At 36.9% G+C, this 22,384-nt stretch overlaps 1 protein-coding gene across 1 annotated transcript in view; it reads right to left on the reverse strand.

Moving 5' to 3' along the window:
• LOC121374752 (sushi, von Willebrand factor type A, EGF and pentraxin domain-containing protein 1-like) overlaps positions 1-22,384 on the reverse strand; it is a 75,306-nt gene that overhangs the window by 26,082 nt on the left and 26,840 nt on the right. Inside the window, exons 19-25 of the mRNA XM_041501860.1 lie at positions 19,085-19,198; positions 18,635-18,748; positions 17,910-18,111; positions 17,401-17,558; positions 16,789-16,984; positions 9,998-10,170; positions 6,412-6,651 (exon numbers count right to left, since the gene is read on the reverse strand). Coding sequence (XP_041357794.1) covers positions 6,412-6,651; positions 9,998-10,170; positions 16,789-16,984; positions 17,401-17,558; positions 17,910-18,111; positions 18,635-18,748; positions 19,085-19,198 — 1,197 coding nt within the window. The remainder of the gene's footprint in view (positions 1-6,411; positions 6,652-9,997; positions 10,171-16,788; positions 16,985-17,400; positions 17,559-17,909; positions 18,112-18,634; positions 18,749-19,084; positions 19,199-22,384) is intronic.

Genomic DNA, 22,384 nt, shown 5'->3' on the forward strand with positions numbered 1-22,384 from the left:
TTTAGTTCAAACTATATAATCGACAAATCAAGGTTAATGCTTATAAAACTTTACTTTCAACAAAAGAAGGCCAATACTTCTAAAACTTTAGCGTTTAGACTCTATATATATTCAACAAATCAAGGCCAATGTTTATAAAAGTTATCAAATCAACAAATTAAAGCTAATGCTTATAGCATTTAGACTATATTCAACAAATCAAGGACAATGCTTATTTAATTTTAGAGTTTACACTCAAATCTTTAATGATGTTACTGGTTTCAGTCTAGTCCATGAGGGGCAAGTCTGGTAGGTATCAAACCATGTCCTAGTACTGGTTTCAGTCTAGTCCATGAGGGGTAAGTCTGGTAGGTATCAAACCATGTCCCAGTACTGTTTCAGTCTAGTCCATGAGGGGTAAGTCTGGTAGGTATCAAACCATGTCCCAGTACTGGTTTCAGTCTGGACTATGAGAGGTAAGTCTGGTAGGTATCAAATCATGTCCCAGTACTGTTTCAGTCTGGACTATGAGGGGTAAGTCTGGTAGGTATCAAACCCTGTCCCAGTACTGGTTTCAGTCTGGACTATGATGGGCAAGTCTGGTAGGTATCAATCCATGTCTCAGTACTGTTTCAGTCTAGTTCATGAGGGGTAAGTCTGGTAGGTATCAAACCATGTCTCAGTACTGTTTCAGTCTAGTCCATGAGGGGTAAGTCTGGTTGGTATCAAACCATGTCCCAGCACTGGTTTCAGTCTGGACTATGAGGGGTAAGTCTGGTAGGTATCAAACCATGTCCCAGTACTGTTTCATTCTAGTCCATGAGGGATAAGTCTGGTAGGTATCAAACCATGTCCCAGTACTGTTTCAGTCTAGTCCATGAGGGGTAAGTCTGGTAGGTATCAAACCATGTCCCAGTACTGGTTTCAGTCTGGACTATGAGGGGTAAGTCTGGTAGGTATCAAACCATGTCCCAGTACTGGTTTCAGTCTAGTCCATGAGGGGTAAGTCTGGTAGGTATCAAACCATGTCCCAGTACTGGTTTTAGTCTAGTCCATGAGGGGTAAGTCTGGTAGGTATCAAATCATGTCCCAGTACTGGTTTCAGTCTGGACTATGAGGGGTAAGTCTGGTAGGTATCAAACCATGTCCCAGTACTGGTTTTAGTCTAGTCCATGAGGGGTAAGTCTGGTAGGTATCAAACCATGTCCCAGTACTGGTTTCAGTCTAGTCCATGAGGGGTAAGTCTGGTAGGTATCAAACCATGTCCCAGTACTGGTTTCAGTCTGGACTATGAGGGGTAAGTCTGGTAGGTATCAAACCATGTCCCAGTACTGTTTCAGTCTAGTCCATGAGGGGTAAGTCTGGTAGGTATCAAACCATGTCCCAGTACTGGTTTCAGTCTAGTCCATGAGGGGTAAGTCTGGTAGGTATCAAACCATGTCCCAGTATTGGTTTCAGTCTGGACTATGAGGGGTAAGTCTGGTAGGTATCAAACCATGTCCCAGTATTGGTTTCAGTCTGGACTATGAGGGGTAAGTCTGGTAGGTATCAAACCATGTCCCAGTACTGGTTTCAGTCTGGACTATGGGAGGCAAGTCTGGTAGGTATCAAACCATGTCCCAGTACTGGTTTCAGTTTGGACTATGAGAGGCAAGTCTGGCAGGTATCAAACCATGTCCCAGTACTGGTTTCAGTCTAGTCCAAATTCATCTCTAGGATCGAGGGTCGGGACATAGCCCAGTGGTAAAGTGCATGCCTCATGTGTGGTCTTTCTAAGATCAATCCCTATCAGTGGACCCATTGGGCTATTTCTCGTTCTAGCCAGTGCTTCACAACTAGTGTAACAAAGACCACGGTATGTACTGTCCTGTCTGTGAGATGCTTATATAAATGATTTTTTGCTACTAATCTGAAATAGTAGTCTACTGCATGGTGGCAGCACATTTCCTCTCTCATTATCTATGAGGTCCGACACCATATAACTATAATTAAAATTTATTGAGTGCATTATTAAATAAAACATTCCTTCCTTCCTTTAGGATCAGTGGGTAAGTGTAAGCCACATACACCTACCAGAACTCCACAACCTGGTACACTAGGGATGAGTCCACACCAGACAGTAATCAACATGGTCGATCCAGAGGGTTGGTTCTGGAGGTAAGTATCTCTTCCAAAGCTGCTGCTTTGTTTGTTTTGTTTAACGACACCACTGGAGCACATTGATTAATTAATCATTGGCTATTAGATGTCAAACATATGGTTATTCTGACTCGTAGTCATCAGGAGAAACCCTGCTACATTTTACCTAATGCAGCAAGGGAAAACTGGACCTACAAAATACCAACTAGATTTGTCTAGCATGTGTTGATGTGAAGTTGACAACATTTCTACAACACTTCTGTATGACACCAGTGGAGTGTATAATATTGTTATGACAGTGTTACTGAGAGGGACGGGACGTAGCCCGGTGGTAAAGTGTTCACGTGATGCACAGTCGGTCTGGGATCGATCCCTATCGGTATATCAAAGGCCATGGTATGTGTTATCCTGTCTTTGGGATAGTGTATATAAAAGATCCCTTACTGCTAATCAAAAAGAGTAAGCCATGAAGTGGCGTCAGCGGCTTTCCTCTCTCAATATATGTGTGGTCCTTAACCATATGTCCAACGCCATATAACCGTAAATAAAATGTGTTGAGTGTGTCGTTAAATAAAACATTTCCTTCCTTCATTCCTGTTACTGTGAAATAATTTATTTTTGTGGGCTTAAACCGCTGCAGTTTTGATAAAGTACTTAAATTCAGGGATCGCAAACGTAGTACTGGTATCATAAATTTATATTATATGTATTATAATTTCATTGTGTTTTTAAATTCGTTGACTGCACTAGTCCATGAAACACACGAAAATTAAACCACCACGAATAAAAGTGATTTAGGCCTACCGTATATGTTCACCAGGAGGGTAATAAATATCATTAATATATGAAACAAGACTTTTGTGGAAATAAATGTCTATCATAAACGTTTCCGATGCATTGTGAATGAACATCCATAGGGGCAACTATAAGCCAAGTTTTACTGACCTAGAACTTACAGTTTGTGAGAAACTGATCTAAAAGAAAAAGTAATACCTATATTTTGTCTTTTTACTTCATAAAAGCAAGGCCAAAAAATGTCAGAATCCACAACTGATTTACCCATGGTCAGTAGCTGTGATATGGCTTCATTTCAAGTGCTTCTACAGCCATTCACTAGTTACAACTTTCCTTTGGTAGTATACTGATTGACCTCTGGCTCAAGACTATTATTTCAACATATCATAACTGTAAATGTTTGATGTAAACAATGCACAAAAGAAAAGGAATTACTAGAAGAATCAACTAAACATACATTTCTAGATTCATTTTCATCAGAAAAGATTGATGCAACAGATGGCTAAGGAGATGGATATATTCTTGACAGGACATACCATAAAGCATTCGTGCAAGTCGAAGCATATTATGTTAAAATGATACAGGGTTACTGGATCATGCAAAGCTATTAAAAAAAGCCAATAACAGTGAGAAAAACCATTTTATTTTGCTAAAAACCTTAAATCCATGTTTTAATAAATCAATATACATGTACTAGTAATTTGGTTATTTTATTTGGCACAAAATATTGTTAAAATATGTTTAAATCAGATCAGTTTTTCATCAAAATTATGGGCTCTGTTAAGCTTTTAAAACTAAAATTTCAGAAATACATTTGTAAACATACAGTGAAACCTTTAAACTGGACATCCATGGGATCAACTAAAATGTCCGGTTTTTAGGGCTGTATGGATTTCAGGGCTTTGCAGTGACACCAAAATGTGGTGTTGTATTTTGCCATTTGTTTTTACTAGTGTTCTCTTCGTATTTAGCATTACATATGACCCGTTTCTGGAATATGTCTATTACAACTGATTTTCAAATAATTAAAATTTTCAACATTTGCTTAAGTGTACTTTTAAAACTCTGAGTGATAGTTTAACATTGCAAATTTTAGCTGGATGTTCCAACATGTTGAACATTGACATTAAAATGAAATGCTACTGACATCTTCTTGACCATGTAAAGCCAATGGCCTGATTGTCCCATTTTCAGGGGTAAAATTTACACTAAATACACATATCTGGACTGAATTATTTGTCCCGGACAAATTGTCCCATGTTTAGTTTTAAAGAGGTTTCCAGTTTAGAGAGGTAAACTTCAGTGTTAAAAGATGCATAAATCACTGGACCATGGAAAATGTCCAGTTTTGAGAGAATTCCAGTTTACAGAGGGTCCGGTGTTGAGGGGTTTCACTGTACATGTAGGAGATAAAACATTCTTTAAGTAAAGCCATAATTTCATTTTAAATTAATATACAAAGAAATAAACCCAACATATGACATATCGCAAATTTCTTTTTCAGACAAATGGAAGATATGCCTTTAAATATAGCATCAGAAAGCTGTGATAAATTCCCAACAAATAAATGCCCTTGACCAAATCCCTGGCCATGCCAGAAGCAGGGTCCTGGTGGAACATGCCTGAACCTTAAATGGATATGGACATCATAAAGATGTTTGGAATTGGAACCAACAAATAATATAAGGCATTCAGCCATTGTAACTGCCATTAAAATATTTTAATCATAATGTAGCCAATAATAATAAAAGTATAATGCACCTAAAATGCCAACCATTTATTACATGCAAGCAATAAGCTGGAGAGAGATTATGCAATTAGTAGTTCCTGAAAACCTTTCTTGTCACAAGCAGATAGCCTACAAATTCTGGTAACAAGCAAGCAAATGGTCTTCTGAATTTCATCAAAAATATATGGTTTATAGGATTTCATCCAAGTGTTTTGAAAAAAATTATCAGAAGCAGGTGCTGTCTAGAATTTATCACAAGCAAGTGGTTTCTAGAATTTCATTACAAACATGTGACCTACAAAATATCATCACAACAAATGGTTTTGAGAATTTCATTATAAGCAGGTGGTATATAAATTTAATCACAATCATATGGTCTATAAACAGTCATCACAAGCAAGTGGACTGCTGAATTTCATCACAAGCAAGTAGTTACAGAATTTCATCACATTTGGTTTACAGAATTCATTACAAGCAGGTAGTTAACAAATTCATCACAAGCATACATATGGTCTATGGAATTCATTACACGCATACTTATGGTCTATGGAATTCATCACAAGCATACATATGGTCTATGGAATTCATCATACACATACATATGGTCTATGGAATTCATTACAAGCATACATATGGTCTATGGAATTCCATCACAAGCATACATATGGTCTATGGAATTCCATCACAAGCATACATATGGTCTATGGAATTCCATCACAAGCATACATATGGTCTATGGAATTCATTACAAGCATACATATGGTCTATGGAATTCCATCACAAGCATACATATGATCTATGGAATTCCATCACAAGCATACATATGGTCTATGAAATTCATTACAAGCATATATATGGTCTATGGAATTCATTACAAGCATACACAGGGTCTATGGAATTCCATCACAAGCAACCATATGGTCTATGGAATTCATTACAAGCATATATAGGGTCTGTGGAATTCCATCACAAGCATACATATAGTCTATGGAATTCCATCACATGCATACATATAGTCGATGGAATTCCATTACAAGCATACATATGGTCTATGGAATTCATTACAAGCATACTTATGGTCTATGGAATTCATCACAAGCATACATATGGTCTATGGAATTCATTACAAGCATACATATAGTCTATGGAATTCCATCACAAGCATACATATGGTCTATGGAATTCCATCACAAGCATACATATGGTCTATGGAATTCCATTACAAGCATACATATGGTCTATGGAATTCATTACAAGCATACATATGGTCTATGGAATTCCATCACAAGCATACATATGATCTATGGAATTCCATCACAAGCATACATATGGTCTATGAAATTCATTACAAGCATATATATGGTCTATGGAATTCATTACAAGCATACACAGGGTCTATGGAATTCCATCACAAGCAACCATATGGTCTATGGAATTCATTACAAGCATATATAGGGTCTGTGGAATTCCATCACAAGCATACATATAGTCTATGGAATTCCATCACACGCATACATATGGTATATGGAATTCCATCACAAGCATACATATAGTCTATGGAATTCATTACAAGCATACATATGGTCTATGCAATTCCATCACAAGCATGTGGTCTAAAGAATTTCACCACAATATCAAAAGCAACTAGACTACTGAATTTCACCACAAGCAGGTCATCTACTGAAGTTCATCTCAAACAGGCCGCCTACAGATTATGCTGGACACCAGGCTAACATCCACACAAAGTCATCCTCCTCGACAGCAGTTACCTTTACAGAAAGTGGATGTCGATTCCTTGATGTTTCCTTTCAGACCAGACAGAACCTGGGGCCAGGCAATGACATTTCCGTGAAAGTCCTTACAGCTGGTGCGTAGAGAGTCTATCTGAGTCAGAGACAGCTCCTGGTCCCAGATGTTCAGGTGAGTGAGGCTGCCCACAAATGACTCGGATGCAGAAAACTGACCTCCCATAGCATCTTGCTCCTGTCCAATAATAAATACTCCATTCGCTGAAATCAGATAGGAAACATATTTATTACATATTACGTATACCCATTTAATCTTCTTTTATTTTATTTTTCCCACTGTCTCCTTTCCTTTGACTTCCATCTCATTTCTTCCCGATCTGGCAGCTCCTTCTAACTTTCAACTTCTTTCGCTGTCCACCTCCACATCCCATTCCTTGTCTCTCCCACCATGACAGGTGCTTGTGACTATACGTGCCACACACCTGCCATTTTCCCACCAGCTTTAGCTGTGGGCTTATAGTCTGACCACTTCGGAGAGTGTTCAGTAGTTACTTCTGGCATTGTTAATTGGGGGCACTGTTAAGAGGCACTACCTACTATACTCCACTACTACCAGCAGTCGTTAGTGCCATGGGTCAGACCAGCTTTATTAGCGGCAGAGGACGAGGATGCCAGGTGGGTGCAGGGAAGTACACAGAGACTGCACCCGTGGAGGAAGTTCAGACAGGAAGGTGATGATTCTATTTAATCTTACTATGGCAATAAAGACCTTTCTGACCATGCAATAAAAAAAATATTTTTATGAAAATATGTGTAATACAAAATCTCACATGCATAGTTCACATGTTCACTTGAATGATGTTATGTCCCTAGTCAGGACATTCAGTATTCTGTAAATGTTTTAAAATTCTACTATTTTTCCAGATGAAGTCGTGTTTGGACTGTAACTGATCTAATATTGTACATTTTAAGTTAAGTTAAATTTACATAGACATAATAACATGAGATGTTTCTATTCCAGTCTGCACATAATCAGCTGAAAAAGATACATTGTCATACTGATTGATATATACATACATGTACAATACTGCTCAAATTAATTTTGATTGAAACATTTTTATTATGGCTAAAACAAATCCCACTTGGCAAATTGTTTGGCTATAGCTATTTTTGATTCAGGGCGAGTCCCAACATGATATTATAAATTGGGTTGTTTTACCTAGTTGTTTAAGGTTTGCCTCATTTACCTTCGATAACAAACTGGATTTACGTGTTCCTCAAGTGCGCAAGTTGTAAGCGAGAATCCCGCCTTCCCTCACCTCTTTCCTGTCTTGGATGCAAGGGCTTGCTCACATAACAATTTGTGCCCATGACATGTATGCACTACAGTAGCTTGCTCTGAATGTGCACATTAAACATTATGACCTGACCTTTCTCAAATATCAGTTAAGGCTTATACTTTAAGTGAATGCAAGCAACAAAATAAAATGATTTTTTTTTTTTTTATCTTCTCCCATTTCTGAGCAATGAAGCATGTGGTTGGTAGGCACTATAGGGTTAAAGCTTCATTCCAGGGCTAGCTCTGGCAATCGTAAAAATTTGTCAGTTGCAAGTTTCAAATACAATTGGCAAATTTTATTTTCATTTGGCGAAATAATTTCATGTAATAATTGATATTTTGTTACAAAATAACTGGGTTTATGCAGTTTTTGAAGTTTTATAATTTGGCGAAACATTTTGCTAACGCAGAGCTAGCCCTGCATTCCCATGTGTGTGATTTGTACATGCACTTTCCCAGAGACTGGACAGCACCACACCTTGTCATGAAACAAATTGAGGGGAGTGATTAATGGCTCCTCCAGCTATTATAGATATTACCATGTTGATAGCATATAAATTCATGTTAAGAGGAGCTAAAAATCACTCTCCTTGAACTATTTTCAGGAGAGTGATGGGGAGTGAGAGTGACAAGCTTGCCTTAAATGGCAAGGTTTGCAGCACATATCCAGGGGTCACGTTAAGATGCGTCCCTGAACGTATGGAAAGCAGACCTGGACGCCTGCTCATTTAACAATAAAACAGTCCCAGTTTATTTTCAAAGACGCATTCCAGACGCATGTTTATTCCATTATTTCATCATCACCACGTCCGAAGTGATCTGGATGCATGAAATCACTTAGCCAAGTCAATCCGTCACTCACAATCCCGCCAAGATCTCCAGTATCATTCCCACTATAAACCTTTTGTAAACAAACAAGTGAAAATCACTTTCTTCTCCTGATCGTCTGGTGGAATTGTGGGAATGGCAAGACTAGTCTATATTTTGAAAGGTATACAGGACCCTTTCGGTTGATTATGGTATATTCTCTCAGGCCGAAACGCCATTGGAAATCCTCGTGTGGTCAATGTACGTCACAATTATTGGGGTTTCCGTAAGCAGAACACAGACTACATTACTAACGCTAGAGCCACATTAACAGTCGACATGTACCTTACTATAGTGGAAAGATGAAATATATCATCAATATATCACTATACGTCTGAACATTGATATAGTTTAGGTATTGTGTGGATTTGTTTAATTATTAATTTAAACCATTAACATGACTATCGGAATTAATGTCTACAAAATGATGTCATTATGACGTAGATTGGCCACACTAATATTGGGCAATCGGAAATCCTTGTAACATCTGTCGAAACAGAACCAAGTGTAGCTATATATACAGTTTATTAACTTGTTTGAATATTCCTACAAGAGAGATTTTCCCTTACAAACAATCTAAATTAGATATGCATCACTAATTGTTTATACTGATAACAAATAACTAAACTATAACAACATAATATCAATACAATAACCAAGAGAGTAACAAGCATCGCGCCCCTATATAGAAATTGGACTTGCCCGATATCAGACCTAGAAACAATCATGGCCACCAAAGTTGTTCACTTTGAACGATCCAAAACACAATTTTTAACATTAAAAAAAAAACAATAACGAACTCGTACAAGACATGGATGTTGTCCATCTTGACTGAAGCTATGGAAACATGTTCTTAAGCTGTTATTTGCGGAAAAAAATATGGTCCCATGGATTTTGAGAATGGACACATGGAAATGAGCCAATTCAGGAGCAAATGACTCCTGGGGGAAAATCCTTCATGCTACCCCTGATATCATGGCCTTTTATATACCAATAATGGGGCATTGGTTGGAATAGGGAAAAACCCAATGTGTTAATTTTGTTGTTTTGTTTAATCACACCACTAGAGCACATTGATTTATTAATCATCGGCTACTGGATGTCAAACATTCAGTAATTTCGATATATAGTCTTAGAGAGGAAACCTGCTACATTTTTCAATTAGTAGCAAGGGATCTTTTATATGCACCATCCCAGACAGAATAACACATACCACAGGTGTTGATATACCAGTTGTGGTGCACTGGCTGGAACGAGAAATAGCCCAATGGTTCCACTCCTAATGTGTTGTGTATTCTGTGTTCACCAGTGATCAACTGATTAATAGTGCTTACTTTCTGTATTCATGAAAACCAAGTTTTCAACTAGTTTTATAAATAATATTGTTGTTGTCTAAGTCACCTTGTATAACGTCTTCAGTGGACAGATCAAATCCACTGTCACTGAGAAGCCCATCAATATAGATCTTCCACGAGCCGCGATTGCTGGACCACGTGACTACAACATGATGCCAGTTGCCATCATTAGCTTCTATGTCGGTCATCGTTCTTTGCTGATTTACATACAATACAAATCTAAATGGAAAAAACAACAAAATGTGTTAAAAAAGAAATATCATGCACATTAAAATAGCCTAACCAGTTTTGTGATTTATGTTTACTGATTTTTTTTTGTCTTTGTAAAGAATATATTTTCAAGATTGATTCACCAAATGATGTGGACTAAAGTCAACCTCATAGGATAGCTCTTTCCTATATATCTGAGGATGAGAGAATATAAGACTTCATTATATGTGGCCATGTGGCATAGAAAAGGTACATACAAGGTGGTGATATACTTTTTTTCCACATGACTGCAAACAGCCAATGATTAACCATTAGACTACAGGATTGATTTTTGACAAAATGCACGTTGAGTGGGTACAAGTTTATAATTTTTACTGACATATATTCAGTTAAATGTTTTATAAAATAAAGTTCGTAATATTTGAATCAGTAAATATTATTTTTGTGGGTTTTTCAAATTTGTATATTTTAGATCAGTTAATATTTATTAAAATTAGGTAAAAAATTGAAAAAGTTGTGTTTACTTAGGGCATTTGTGGCCAGCTGTCCAGTATTTATGTCCAATAATAGTGGTTTTCTGACCAGAAATATTTTTGAAAACGAACCGATTCATATCCCAATATTTGGTGATTTTTGTTGCTGGTAAAACAATCAAATTTATTATCAAATTAGCTGTCACAATCAGCTATCGATCCTTGAAAATGGTCACGACATGCCACCATTGTTGTCAAGTGAAAATACTTGCCAAAAAAGCAGTCATATTCTAAACTAAACTGTTTCCTGTTATTAATATTAATATAATTGATACTTCCAGTGAGTGCTGTGTGCAAAATGGTGAGAAATATGAATTGGGGAATGCACTGTATATAACAGTGATCCATATGTTGACTGGCGTGATGTCGGGTGAGATATCTGGTATGCAGTAGTCAATGTGCTCCAGGGCGCGAAATAAGCAGTATTGCTTCGCAAAATGCAACACAAATATCATGGTTTGCTATTCAAATGCATTTTTGTGTAGCAAAGAATTGCAATGTAATTTGTAATTGTAATTGAAAATATATATTATTATGAAAATATACATGGCATTCAAGCATGGACTAAATTCAGTGCCGGGGTCTATAGTTTAGAATGCAATTAAATTGTCAAAATTATGAAAGAGGCACGCGAGGTCAGTGATCCCATATCACGTAAATATTTGGCATACTGAGGAGTTTCGAATGCCCGAAACGGGACGTTTTGGCTGATAAAAATAATTTATTCAATTGGCAAATCATATTCGTTAATATTATTCTGCATTACCCACGCTGTTTTTGTTTGTTTTTTTTGTTTTTTGTGTGTTTTTTTAAATTAATAAATGAAATAGTTTCATTGTTTTTCATTGGTAATGCGGTACAACAAAATCCTGTTTAGCTTCAACAGTTTATTCAAGTAAAAATAGGTCAACAGGCTGGTAGGTACTGAGTTCGGATCCCAGTCGAGGCATGGGATTTTTAATCCAGATACCGACTCCAAACCCTGAGTGAGTTCTCCGCAAGGTTCAATGGTAGGTGTCAACCACTTGCACTGACCAGTGATCCATAACTGGTTCAACAAAGGCCATGGTTTGTGCTATCCTGCTTGTGGGAAGTGCAAATAAAAGATCCCTTGCTGCTAATCGGAAAGAGTAGCCCATGTAGTGGCAACAGCGGGTTTCCTCTCAAAATCTGTGTGGTCCTTAACCATATGTCTGATGCCATATAACCGTAAACTGTGTTGAGTGCGTCGTTAAATAAAACATTTTTTTCTTTCTGGTTTTTTTCAAGTAAAAAAATTATTTTTGAATTTTAGTTATGTTATTCCTGACAGATGGGTTACTAAATTCTAATACATATTTCTCTGCAGTTTATCTTATGAAATACTTTAAATAAAATTTAGTTTTGTATGAAAAAATTAAATTACGATTGATGGCCAAAAACGAGGTGAAAATGCGAGAAAAGGCTGATCACGTGATTTTCTGTTGGTTTGCGGATAGCAGCCCCATGTTCAGTCAGAAATTATTTCACTAACGTTCACGAACTATTTGATTGGTTCCCAACTTCATAATTTGGTTTACCGTGAAGCACATAAACCAGTCTAGCGGACATTGTTTTGCTTGGTCTATCTGAACTTGGTCCAGAAAGTGAAAGTGGAAAACCAGTGATGTGTTCATGAGGACATGCGCTCGCGAACAATCTGACTTGCTTATGTTCAGCCGGCCATTTTTCACTAAACATTTGCAATCTAATTTAACTACCGTATACACAAATATGTTTGCGAATAAAATATACCGCGAAAATCGCGAACACGTTGTTAGCACCACGAATTTAATTACGCCAGGGCACAATATTTCACGCAAACCACTGTTTTGTTCGCGTGTCGGTTACGCAAAATTAAATTTACCCGAACCGCAAACTGGTTCAGAAATTTAAACTTGCAAACTTCACGATTACAGGACGTTTATTCACGCAGACATACTACTAGTATTTCAACAAAAGTTTTAGGCTCAATTTTAGATACTTGATGCGCAGCAAACCAGTTAACAACGTTATATTGCAACAGTTGTAATTTGCAACCAGTCTAAAGTAAATGTTCAGTATAGAGTTGAGCCAAAAGTTTTAAAGAAATGTGCTCAGACCGCTGTGAAGGCTAAATTATCTGCTGCTATTTTATCTCTAAAGGAATATATGTGGACATAATATTGGATTGCCTATAATTTTACATATGTTAAAAACAGTTTTGACGTAAACAGGAATCCAAAAGTGTCACAAAAATTTAAAAATACTAACATCGCATAATGAGCTTTAAAAAACAAATATTTAGAACGTTACTGTAGTATAGAAGTATCATTGATAAAGTGAAAGTAACATAGCCACTGCAAAACGAAAAAATGAATCCCTCCAAATAATTATGTATCTATTTCAAAGGCGTAGCGGCCATTACGCACAGTACGCATGTGCGTAATGCAAAAACAAATTCCGGGAATAGGTCGAGGCTGTATGTAATTGTTCTATAAAATATCCTCTTAAAATTGACTCGAATAAAAGATAGAACAAAAATGCCTCTGAAAAGGCTCAGAATGTATCTACAGGCATCCTGAGGCCCCCGAATCTCCCCGCTTGGGCACGCCTTTGGCATGCGTAATGCTAAGAAAATGTCTGGCTACGTCCCTGTATTTTGTTTCAGTACTGGGGCTGATATTCAGTTCTTTTATAATATTGTTAACTTTAGCAAGCATTAAAGACATTTTTTTTTTTTTTTTTTTTTTTTAAATGTTTTCTTTTGTATTTGTTTTAATTTTATGTTCAGCTAAAAACTATGTATTTAAAATATAATTTAAACGTAATTTTGAGGTAACCGATCAGATAACCCACGGGTTACGCAAATATAATTCACGTAACCGAACAATTGGTTACCTAGGTAAAAACCAAGTTAACCAACTTCCCGTTACCTCAGATTTCAAAATATTGTCCCCTGTTACGCTTGAACTTATTTCCGATTTGGTATATTATTATTTACCTTATAATATATAGTCTTATCTCTACACGCCCAACCCATATCAGAATCAAGCAGTCAGTGGTCCTCAAGGTCATGTGATTCTGTAAACCTGCCTGGTCACATGAATTTGATCCAAATGACACACATTTGGGTGCAAGTCTGTTGTTACGTAATCTCAGTTTTGTTTGTTTTCTTTGTAACCTTAAATGGAAGTTTGTGAGTATCACCAATAATGAAAAGTTATTTCTTATGATATTTGCAATATTCTGTATCGCATGTGCGTGTTCCATCGATAACATGACAATAGTCTTATCAGACATACATACAACATTGACGTCTCACTGGCTATCCAGAGATCGAGCCCGGGACAAACATGCTTAAAACTCTAGTGGTATATGAGCATGTAAATAAATATTGGTAATGGTAATGGTCTTGCTGACAGCATGGTGAACATGTCCAAGTATGTGCATGAAATCGTCATTGAAAACAGTTTGGCAAATGAAATAAGGGTAATTTTTATTTTATTATCGGGGGACACAGTCGCGAAAATAATTCCTCGCGAAAATGTCAAATTAAAGCCTGATCGCGAATTATTTTAGCCGCGAAAATATTTGCGTATATGGTAGTTCCCGAAGTGGTCTATCAGTTTAACTTGCCCTTGGCCTCCATTGTAACCTATTCTATGACATTACTTGAATGGTAGGGGTGCGAAATGCCTAGCTAGCGATCAGTCTCATGGACGTGGCACACTTACTGGTCGTAAAATTGCAAACGCCAAAATTCATTTTGCATAGCAAAAATTGCTATAACATTTTTATAATTTATTTTGTACCCTGTGCTCTAGTGGTGTCGTTAAAGAAAACAAACATAACTTATTAAAGGGACTTCCATACTTCCTACTCCACATCCCAGACCTTGTTTCTGTAACCTGCCGTGTTATAGGAGCTAGGTTCTGTCATACTTTTAAAAATACAGTCAAACCCGCTTATTTGCATACCCTCGGTGCTGCTCGATTTTGTGCAATTAACCGGGTTAGTCGATTAACCGATAGAGTACCGACTTTCACTTTGTAACAGCCATCCAACTACAAAGTGGCATGGGAGACAGTCTAGCATAATGCGGTACTTCATACCGGAACTATTACAGTTAACACATGTCACATGCAGTTGGATATATATAAATGTAAAAAAATATATCTATCGATATATATATATATATATATATATAATTAGCATGACGTTTTTGTTTTAATCTGCCAGACCAGAAATCATTTTTTAAAAACCAACAACGTCCGTCACTGGGCGACGTTTTCTAAAAACACAAACTTTGTGCATTAAAAAAAAAAAACACTGACCATCCACTAGTGTAAACAAAGTGTATTAGCCATGTAGTTAATGAGATAAACTTGAAACAACATAACCATCAAAAAGTTCACGTTTCATCGGTGCACGTGTTTACAAAATGACGTCAGTTTCCGGAATTACCGGGCTGTTGATTGACTGAATAGAATTACGTGAACTTGCATGAATTTGCTGGTATGGTGTTCTTTCCATCCCAAAAGATATGGCAAGCTTTGGTATTATTTGTGATCCCCAAATAATGACTTTGCTATTGTTAAGCAATTAAAGTTAAGCTCGGCTAGTGAGTCGTTATCAGTTCCAGCAGTCTGCATTGCATGCATGACCGGTCTAACACAATTGACTGACCTTCATGGTGCAGTCCGACTGATTGGTGTCTAACAATATAGCAGAAACTTAGGGACGATCCATAAATAACGGTCTTTGTTATGTTTGTTTTTTTGACGACCTCCCCCACCAGTCTTTTTTTTTTCCGCTACATTTTCCGGGAAGCAAGTGATAAATCGTTTCTTTTGCATTTAACAGATATAGCGTACACTGCATCTAATGAATAAGTGAACAACAACCCTTTCTCAGTCACATTTATTAAAAACATAACCGCCTAGGACGATTGATCTGTAATCTTTTAATTATTAACAAGGCTTCTCAACATAACGTAATAATTGATACAGAACAATAATTGCCCTGAACACGTCAATCGAATAGGGCCTCAATAGTTGAGTGCGCATGCGTACAAGCGCACAGGCGGTACTTCTAAAAATAATAGTCGGAGAGTTTACCTGTTATTGAGATGGCCTCTGATTAACAGCAATATATTGCAAACAAAACATTAGGTCTTAGGTTTATTCAACTTAATTATGTCATTCTTAAATCTTGTAGTCGGGTATTGTGATTCACCAGTAGTAACGTGCACACCATCTCATTTGCATGTCACACGTCGACTCTGTAAACAGCGATTACACTTACAGTCGGCTTACCACACAGTGAGCTCAAACAAAACAGATTAATCGTTGATTTATTTGAGTTTTTTTGCCAAAGTTTGATAGACATTCTCAGTCATTTGTGACATTAATTTAGCACACACACAAAAAAAAAAAAATCGTTATTTATATGTGCAAATAACCGATATATAGCCTGTAGTCTGTGCAATTAACCGGATGTTTTGTAGTGTTATAAGGGCAAATGGTTCCATGATGGGTGAATATAGTCGATTAACCGAATTATGCTATAAACCGATGTGCAAATAAGTGGAGATGACTGTACTTGCATTATTAATTGTTTCTTTAAAGCATAAACATGCAATATGTTTTTTATTCTGGACCCGTATTCGCCATATACACGATACATATCATGCTTGTTGCTTGAATTTGTTGCAGCTCTAGTGCACATATTGACATGGACAAAAGTTATGTTTGATGTTTAAACAATTATATATATACTATTTAAGGTGGAAAATCACATATTGGTGCAGATATAATGCTATACAAAATTTGTGGTTTTAAATATTGCTATAAAAATTTTATAATTTATTTTGTACCCTGTGCTCTAGTGGTGTCGTTAAAGAAAACAAACATAACTTATTAAACGGACTTCCATACTTCCTACTCCACATCCCAGACCTTGTTTCTGTAACCTGCTGTGTTATAGGAGCTAGGTTCTGTCATTTCTGGCATTGCTATATCGGATAATCACACTAGCTGACATTTAGCTCACATACTACTGGTAAAAATTACCACCAACAGTTCTAATCTCTTACCCATTATAATCCGTGAGAGTGAAAGCATTGTCATAGTTATTTACAGCATAAGAGAACGGTGTTCCATAGTTCAGTGTATCATCCGTCTTCATCCAGAACGACACAGTCAACGAGCTCAGTGGTCGATCTATCGTCAGTTCAGCTAAATCAGTCGTACCAGAGGCAGGAAAGTCCAGCTGGTAATTCATATCAATAGCTGTGGATAAAAATATTAATGGAAAGTCCAGCTGGTAATTCATATCAATAGCTGTGAATAAAAATATTAATGGAAAGTCCAGCTGGTTATTCATATCAATAGCTGTCGATAAAAATATTAAATTATGCGTCTTAATACAGGAAAGTCGAGCTGGCATTTCATACAACAGCTATAGATACATATATTAATGTGTCTTAATACAGGAAAGTCGAGCTAGTATTTCATATTAACAGCTGTCGATAAAAATTTAATGTGTCTTAATACAGTAAAGTCGATCTGGTAATTAATATTATCAGCCGTTAATAAAATGTTATTACGTTAAAGATTGCACACAATAAACAGGTGTGCTGAAACGGTGTATTAGGGAACAGCAAACCAAATGTTTTAAAGGAGGGTCATACTCATCAAATACATACGTTTTTCACAATTATCTCCCCTGAATTCCGGTAGGCAGTGGCACATGAACACACCAAGTTTATCTTCACACTTTGCACCATTCAGACAAGGATTCGACTGGCATTCATCTATCTCTGAATCACAGAGAGAACCAGTGAATCCAGTAACACACTGACACCTGCATGGAGAATTTGATTGTTTTTAGAGCAAGTAACATTCCACAAGCATCGAAATAATCAATGTATTTGGTAACCCATGTACGGGTTACCACAAAATACAGACCTGGGGAATAATATATCATAATGCACCGAGACTACATGTATCTAAATAACACTCAGATGATCAACAGGGCTCAAACTTAACGATGTCATTGAGATATAAATTGCAGTACGTAGGAAACATCACCGACTAAGACTATATGTCAAAATTACCAAATGTCTGACATCCAATAGCCGATGATTAATAAATCAATGTGCTCTCGTGGTGTCATTAAAACAAACTTGTTTCAACCAAACCAAACAAAGCGTACCTGAATCTGTCCTCTAGGTCTACACATGTGCCATTGTTGTTGCAGGGGTTCTCGAGACACTCGTCTATCTCGACCTCACATGTCTCCCCTGTGAAACCCTCATCACACTGACACGTGAATCCATTCACCTCGTCAACGCACGTGCCGCCATGGCGACACGGCTTCTGTGCACAGTCGTCCATGTTTTCATCACAGGCTGCACCTGACTTAGAGAAAGAGTCATCCATGAGGAACATCACAGGCATGCAAGGAAAAGAATGTTTAAAATGACAGACCCTATGATCTAATTACGATTTTTAAAAATAATTTATATGTTAAATTAAATATGTTTTGGAAAATATAAAAATAGACTACTTTTGTGTGCAATTTACAAAACAATCGGCTCAGAAATCGGGGGGGGGGGTTTGGTGGTCAACCATCCCCTCTTTCCAAGCATATGTTGTTTTTCAATGTACTTTCCAGGGCAGCATCACCCAACCCACCTACAACCTTCACTCGCTACAGTCTAGACCCCCTGCTCAGTTTCGTGCATACATTCCTGTGACACTAACTTTATATCTTCTTAGGCAGACACTACCATTATAATATTTCTGGGGTAATAAAAACATTAAAAATAACGTTCAAAACATGTCAACAAGGAAACACAAAACAATGAACAAACTGATATGATTATTACAACTGCAAGAAAACAAAGAAATAGATATGTCATAGCTTTAGCTATTTACCCTGAAAGCCGTCTGGACAGCGACAGATGAAAGAGTTCGATCCATCAATACAGACGGCATTATTCTGACAAGGGTTAGAGGAGCACTCATCAAGATCAACTTCACACTTCTTTCCTGAAACACAGAGTAACAAACTTAGGCTTTAAGCTCAAACCCAAGTAAATATTAGCTTTTTGGCAAATTAGCAACCCTGCAATTACGAAAATGTTCACGGCAAAAAATATGCTGTGGGAAACAAACTGAATATAGACCACAGCAAAAAAGGTGCTGCGCAGAATTAAAAACTCTGAAACAATTACCATGACTTTGCCGATTGCATGAGCAAAACTGCAAATCCTGTGTTTTAGCAATAATACTGCATTTAAAGCAACCACGTGTGGATGATATGTTGACTTGTATACAGCTTTCAGCTGATTACTTAACACAAAATACAACTGAGAAGTCACTAACCTTGGAAACCAGCTGTACATGAACACTGATATCCATCTGTGGTACTGGTGCAGATTCCATTGTTCAGACACGGCTTGGTTTTGCACTCGTCAACTAAATCTTGACACTTAAAGCCTGGCAGAAGACATATATTTGCACATATATATTTCTTGGCAATATGTTCAAATCTCCACGATATATACCTTGTGTTTTTATTACATTGTAGTAACTAAAACAAAAAATAAAATCTAATTTACAAATGGTTTTCCATTGCGGTAGAACGGCTTTTTGTATCACATACAGTAATTGTGATACTAACTCTAGAGAATGAAAAAAAAAACCCGATACTGTTATGAACGCTATTCATGAATATGTTTGTATACAGAGAATGGATGGATGGATGGATGGATGGATGGATGGGTGGGTGCCTGCGTGTGTGCATGCGTCGGTGGGTGGGCAGGCCTTGACCGTAAGTTTTTTCAGTGGTAGCCCTCAGTAAAAATTGGTAGCCCCATAACTTTAAAAGAAAAAGGAAAAAAAAAAAGAGAAAAAGGAAAAATAATTTATTTTTATTTAAACATTTTAGGGTGGGTTTTTGTAAATCATGAGCATTATACTGTGAAATATACACTTATTAAAACTGCATAATAACCCTTAATGAACAATAAAGGTTTTAGTTTAAATCATTAAACAGAATCTGGGGAAAATATTCAAAACTACGACATTAATATGTGACAGAACGAAGAGTCTCATATGTGGCATTATAATATTGTGTAAGCTTTCATTACGAGATTAAGCATAATAATAATAATAATAATAATCCCTACCTACCTACCCACATTTGAAACTACTGGTCGGAAATGGACAAAACAGAAAAAATTACTAAATTAAAAGCTGTTTTATCAAGCTTTAGATCAAAGAAAAAAGCATCACTCCAGGAATTTCAATCTCTTATTGGGCTATTAAATTTTGCTTGTTTGGTGGTCACTCCAGGTAGAACGTTTTTAAGATGTATAATTGACCTAACCATCGGGTTAAAAAAGCCCCATCACAAAAGACGCATTAACAAAGAGGCTAGAACGGATATCCAGGCTTGGTTATCTTTTGTTGAAACTTTCAATGGGACAGCCCTATTCTTGAATATGTCTGGCAGACGTCTGTTACATTATGTTTTTATACAGATGCAAGTAATTTGGGTTTTGGTGGAACTTTTCAAACAAAGTGGTTCTTTGGACAATGGGAAACAGAATGGTTGTCATATCACATAGCAGTTAGAGAACTTTTCCCAATAGTGGTAGCGGTGGAATTGTGGGCACATGAATTACGCAACAGATGTGTACAATTCTATTCTGACAACCTGGCAGTAGTGTATATAATTAACAAGCAAACATCAAAAGATCCTGCGATCATGAAGCTGTTGTGTAGGCTCATTTTGCAGTTACTTAGATACAACATTATGTTCAAAGCATTCCATATTGCAGGTGTTGAAAATGTACAGGCAGATCTCCTTTCTCGCTTACAGGTAGAGCAGTTCAAAAATAGTTTTCCTCACATGGACAAAGTGCCAGTAGATATTCCTCACAACATGCAGATGATTTAAAGGAGACTGCATCCTACTTGTTACAGGCAGCCTTGTCGCCTTTCACTAGAGAGGCATATAAGCATGTATTTGCTGTTTACAAGCAGTTTATTGGTCAGCAGTTTCCTAACACCCCAGTGTTGCCAGCTACTCTAGAGATGTTAACCTTATTTCTTGCTAATTGTTATCAGAAAAAATTGGCAGCGTTGATCGTGTCAAGCTATGTGTCGGCATTGGGTTATATTCACAAACTTGGGGGATATCCGGATATCAGCCAACATTTCCTTATTCGGAAAACCTTACAAGGTTTCACCAAACTTTGTTCAACAAGGGATGCCCGTCTTCCAATTACTCCACTTATACTAAAGCAGTTGATTGCCTCTTTGGACTACACATGCAACTCATATTTTCTTAAATTGATGATTAAGGCAATGTTTCTGCTCGCATTTCACGCATTTCTACGAATAAGTGAAATCACGGGATCCATTCCCCCAGCAGGAAACAGTTTAACACTGGCAGTTATTAAGTTTAATTGTGACCAGTCTTCCCACCCAGGGTCATTGGAAATACAAATGCAACAGTTTAAACATAGTGCTGGGAAACATATTCCAACCCTTATGCTGCCTGAAAATAAAAATAGCACTCATTTGTGCCCTGTCAGAGCCTTGTGGGACTTTAACAGGATTTGGAAACACCAAAGCTCTCAGTGTGCTTTATTTTCATTTATGGATAACACACCCGTACCACGACATACTTTCACAAAACAACTTCAGCTTTCTCTAAAATGGGCCGGTCTAGGGAAGAATAACTTTAAAGGACATAGTTTTCGTATTGGAGCAGCAACAATGGCATCAATGATGGGAATTCCTGAAGAAAAAATCCAAATTATGGGCAGGTGGCACTCTCAAGCATTTAAAAAATATATACGTATTCAAATGCTACAACTTGGCAGATAAGATGGTTAGTATAAAATGTAACCATCTCCACCGGCATGCTGGGGTGTTTCTTGTAAATTAGAATTTCAACAATCGAGGTTTTGATTATTTTTTATTCTTTTCACTAAAGTTCATACAGTCCAGTACATGAGGATATGGGCCTCTGCACTTGGCCTATGTTTGTATTTACTATTCTGAGTTTGTTTATTTTGACTTTTGTTTAATGTCAAAATTTATATAGTCACGAAGCGAGATCTGGGGACATGGGCCTCGATTTCATTCACTGAAGTTATATAGTCCAGTACATGAGGACATGGGCGTCTACACTTGGGCTATGTTTGTATTTACTATACTGAGTTGGGTTTCCTTCTTATTGTTGTTTATTGTTACAATTTGTCTAGTCATGAAGAGGGAGCTGTGGACACGGCCATGTTTGTAGTTACTATTATGCTGAGTTTGTGTTTCTTTTATTGTTGTTTAATCCTAAATTCTATCTAGTTACTAATTCATTCAGGTGTTGGTGTTGTTTTTTCTATGTAATGTAACCATGAAACGAAGTACAACCTTTTTCTTTTTAAATGAGATATTGCCATAAAACAGAATATGGGGAAAATATTCAAAACTACGACATTAATATGTGACAGAACAAAGAGTCTCATATGTGGCATTATAATATTGTGTAAGCTTTCATTACGAGATTAAGCATAATAATAATAATAATAATAATCCCTACCTACCTACCCACATTTGAAACTACTGGTCGGAAATGGACAAAACAAAATATGTTTAACGATAGCCTCAAAAGAG

This window comes from Gigantopelta aegis, chromosome 6 (genome assembly GCF_016097555.1).
Source record: "Gigantopelta aegis isolate Gae_Host chromosome 6, Gae_host_genome, whole genome shotgun sequence".
Taxonomy (NCBI): domain Eukaryota; kingdom Metazoa; phylum Mollusca; class Gastropoda; order Neomphalida; family Peltospiridae; genus Gigantopelta; species Gigantopelta aegis.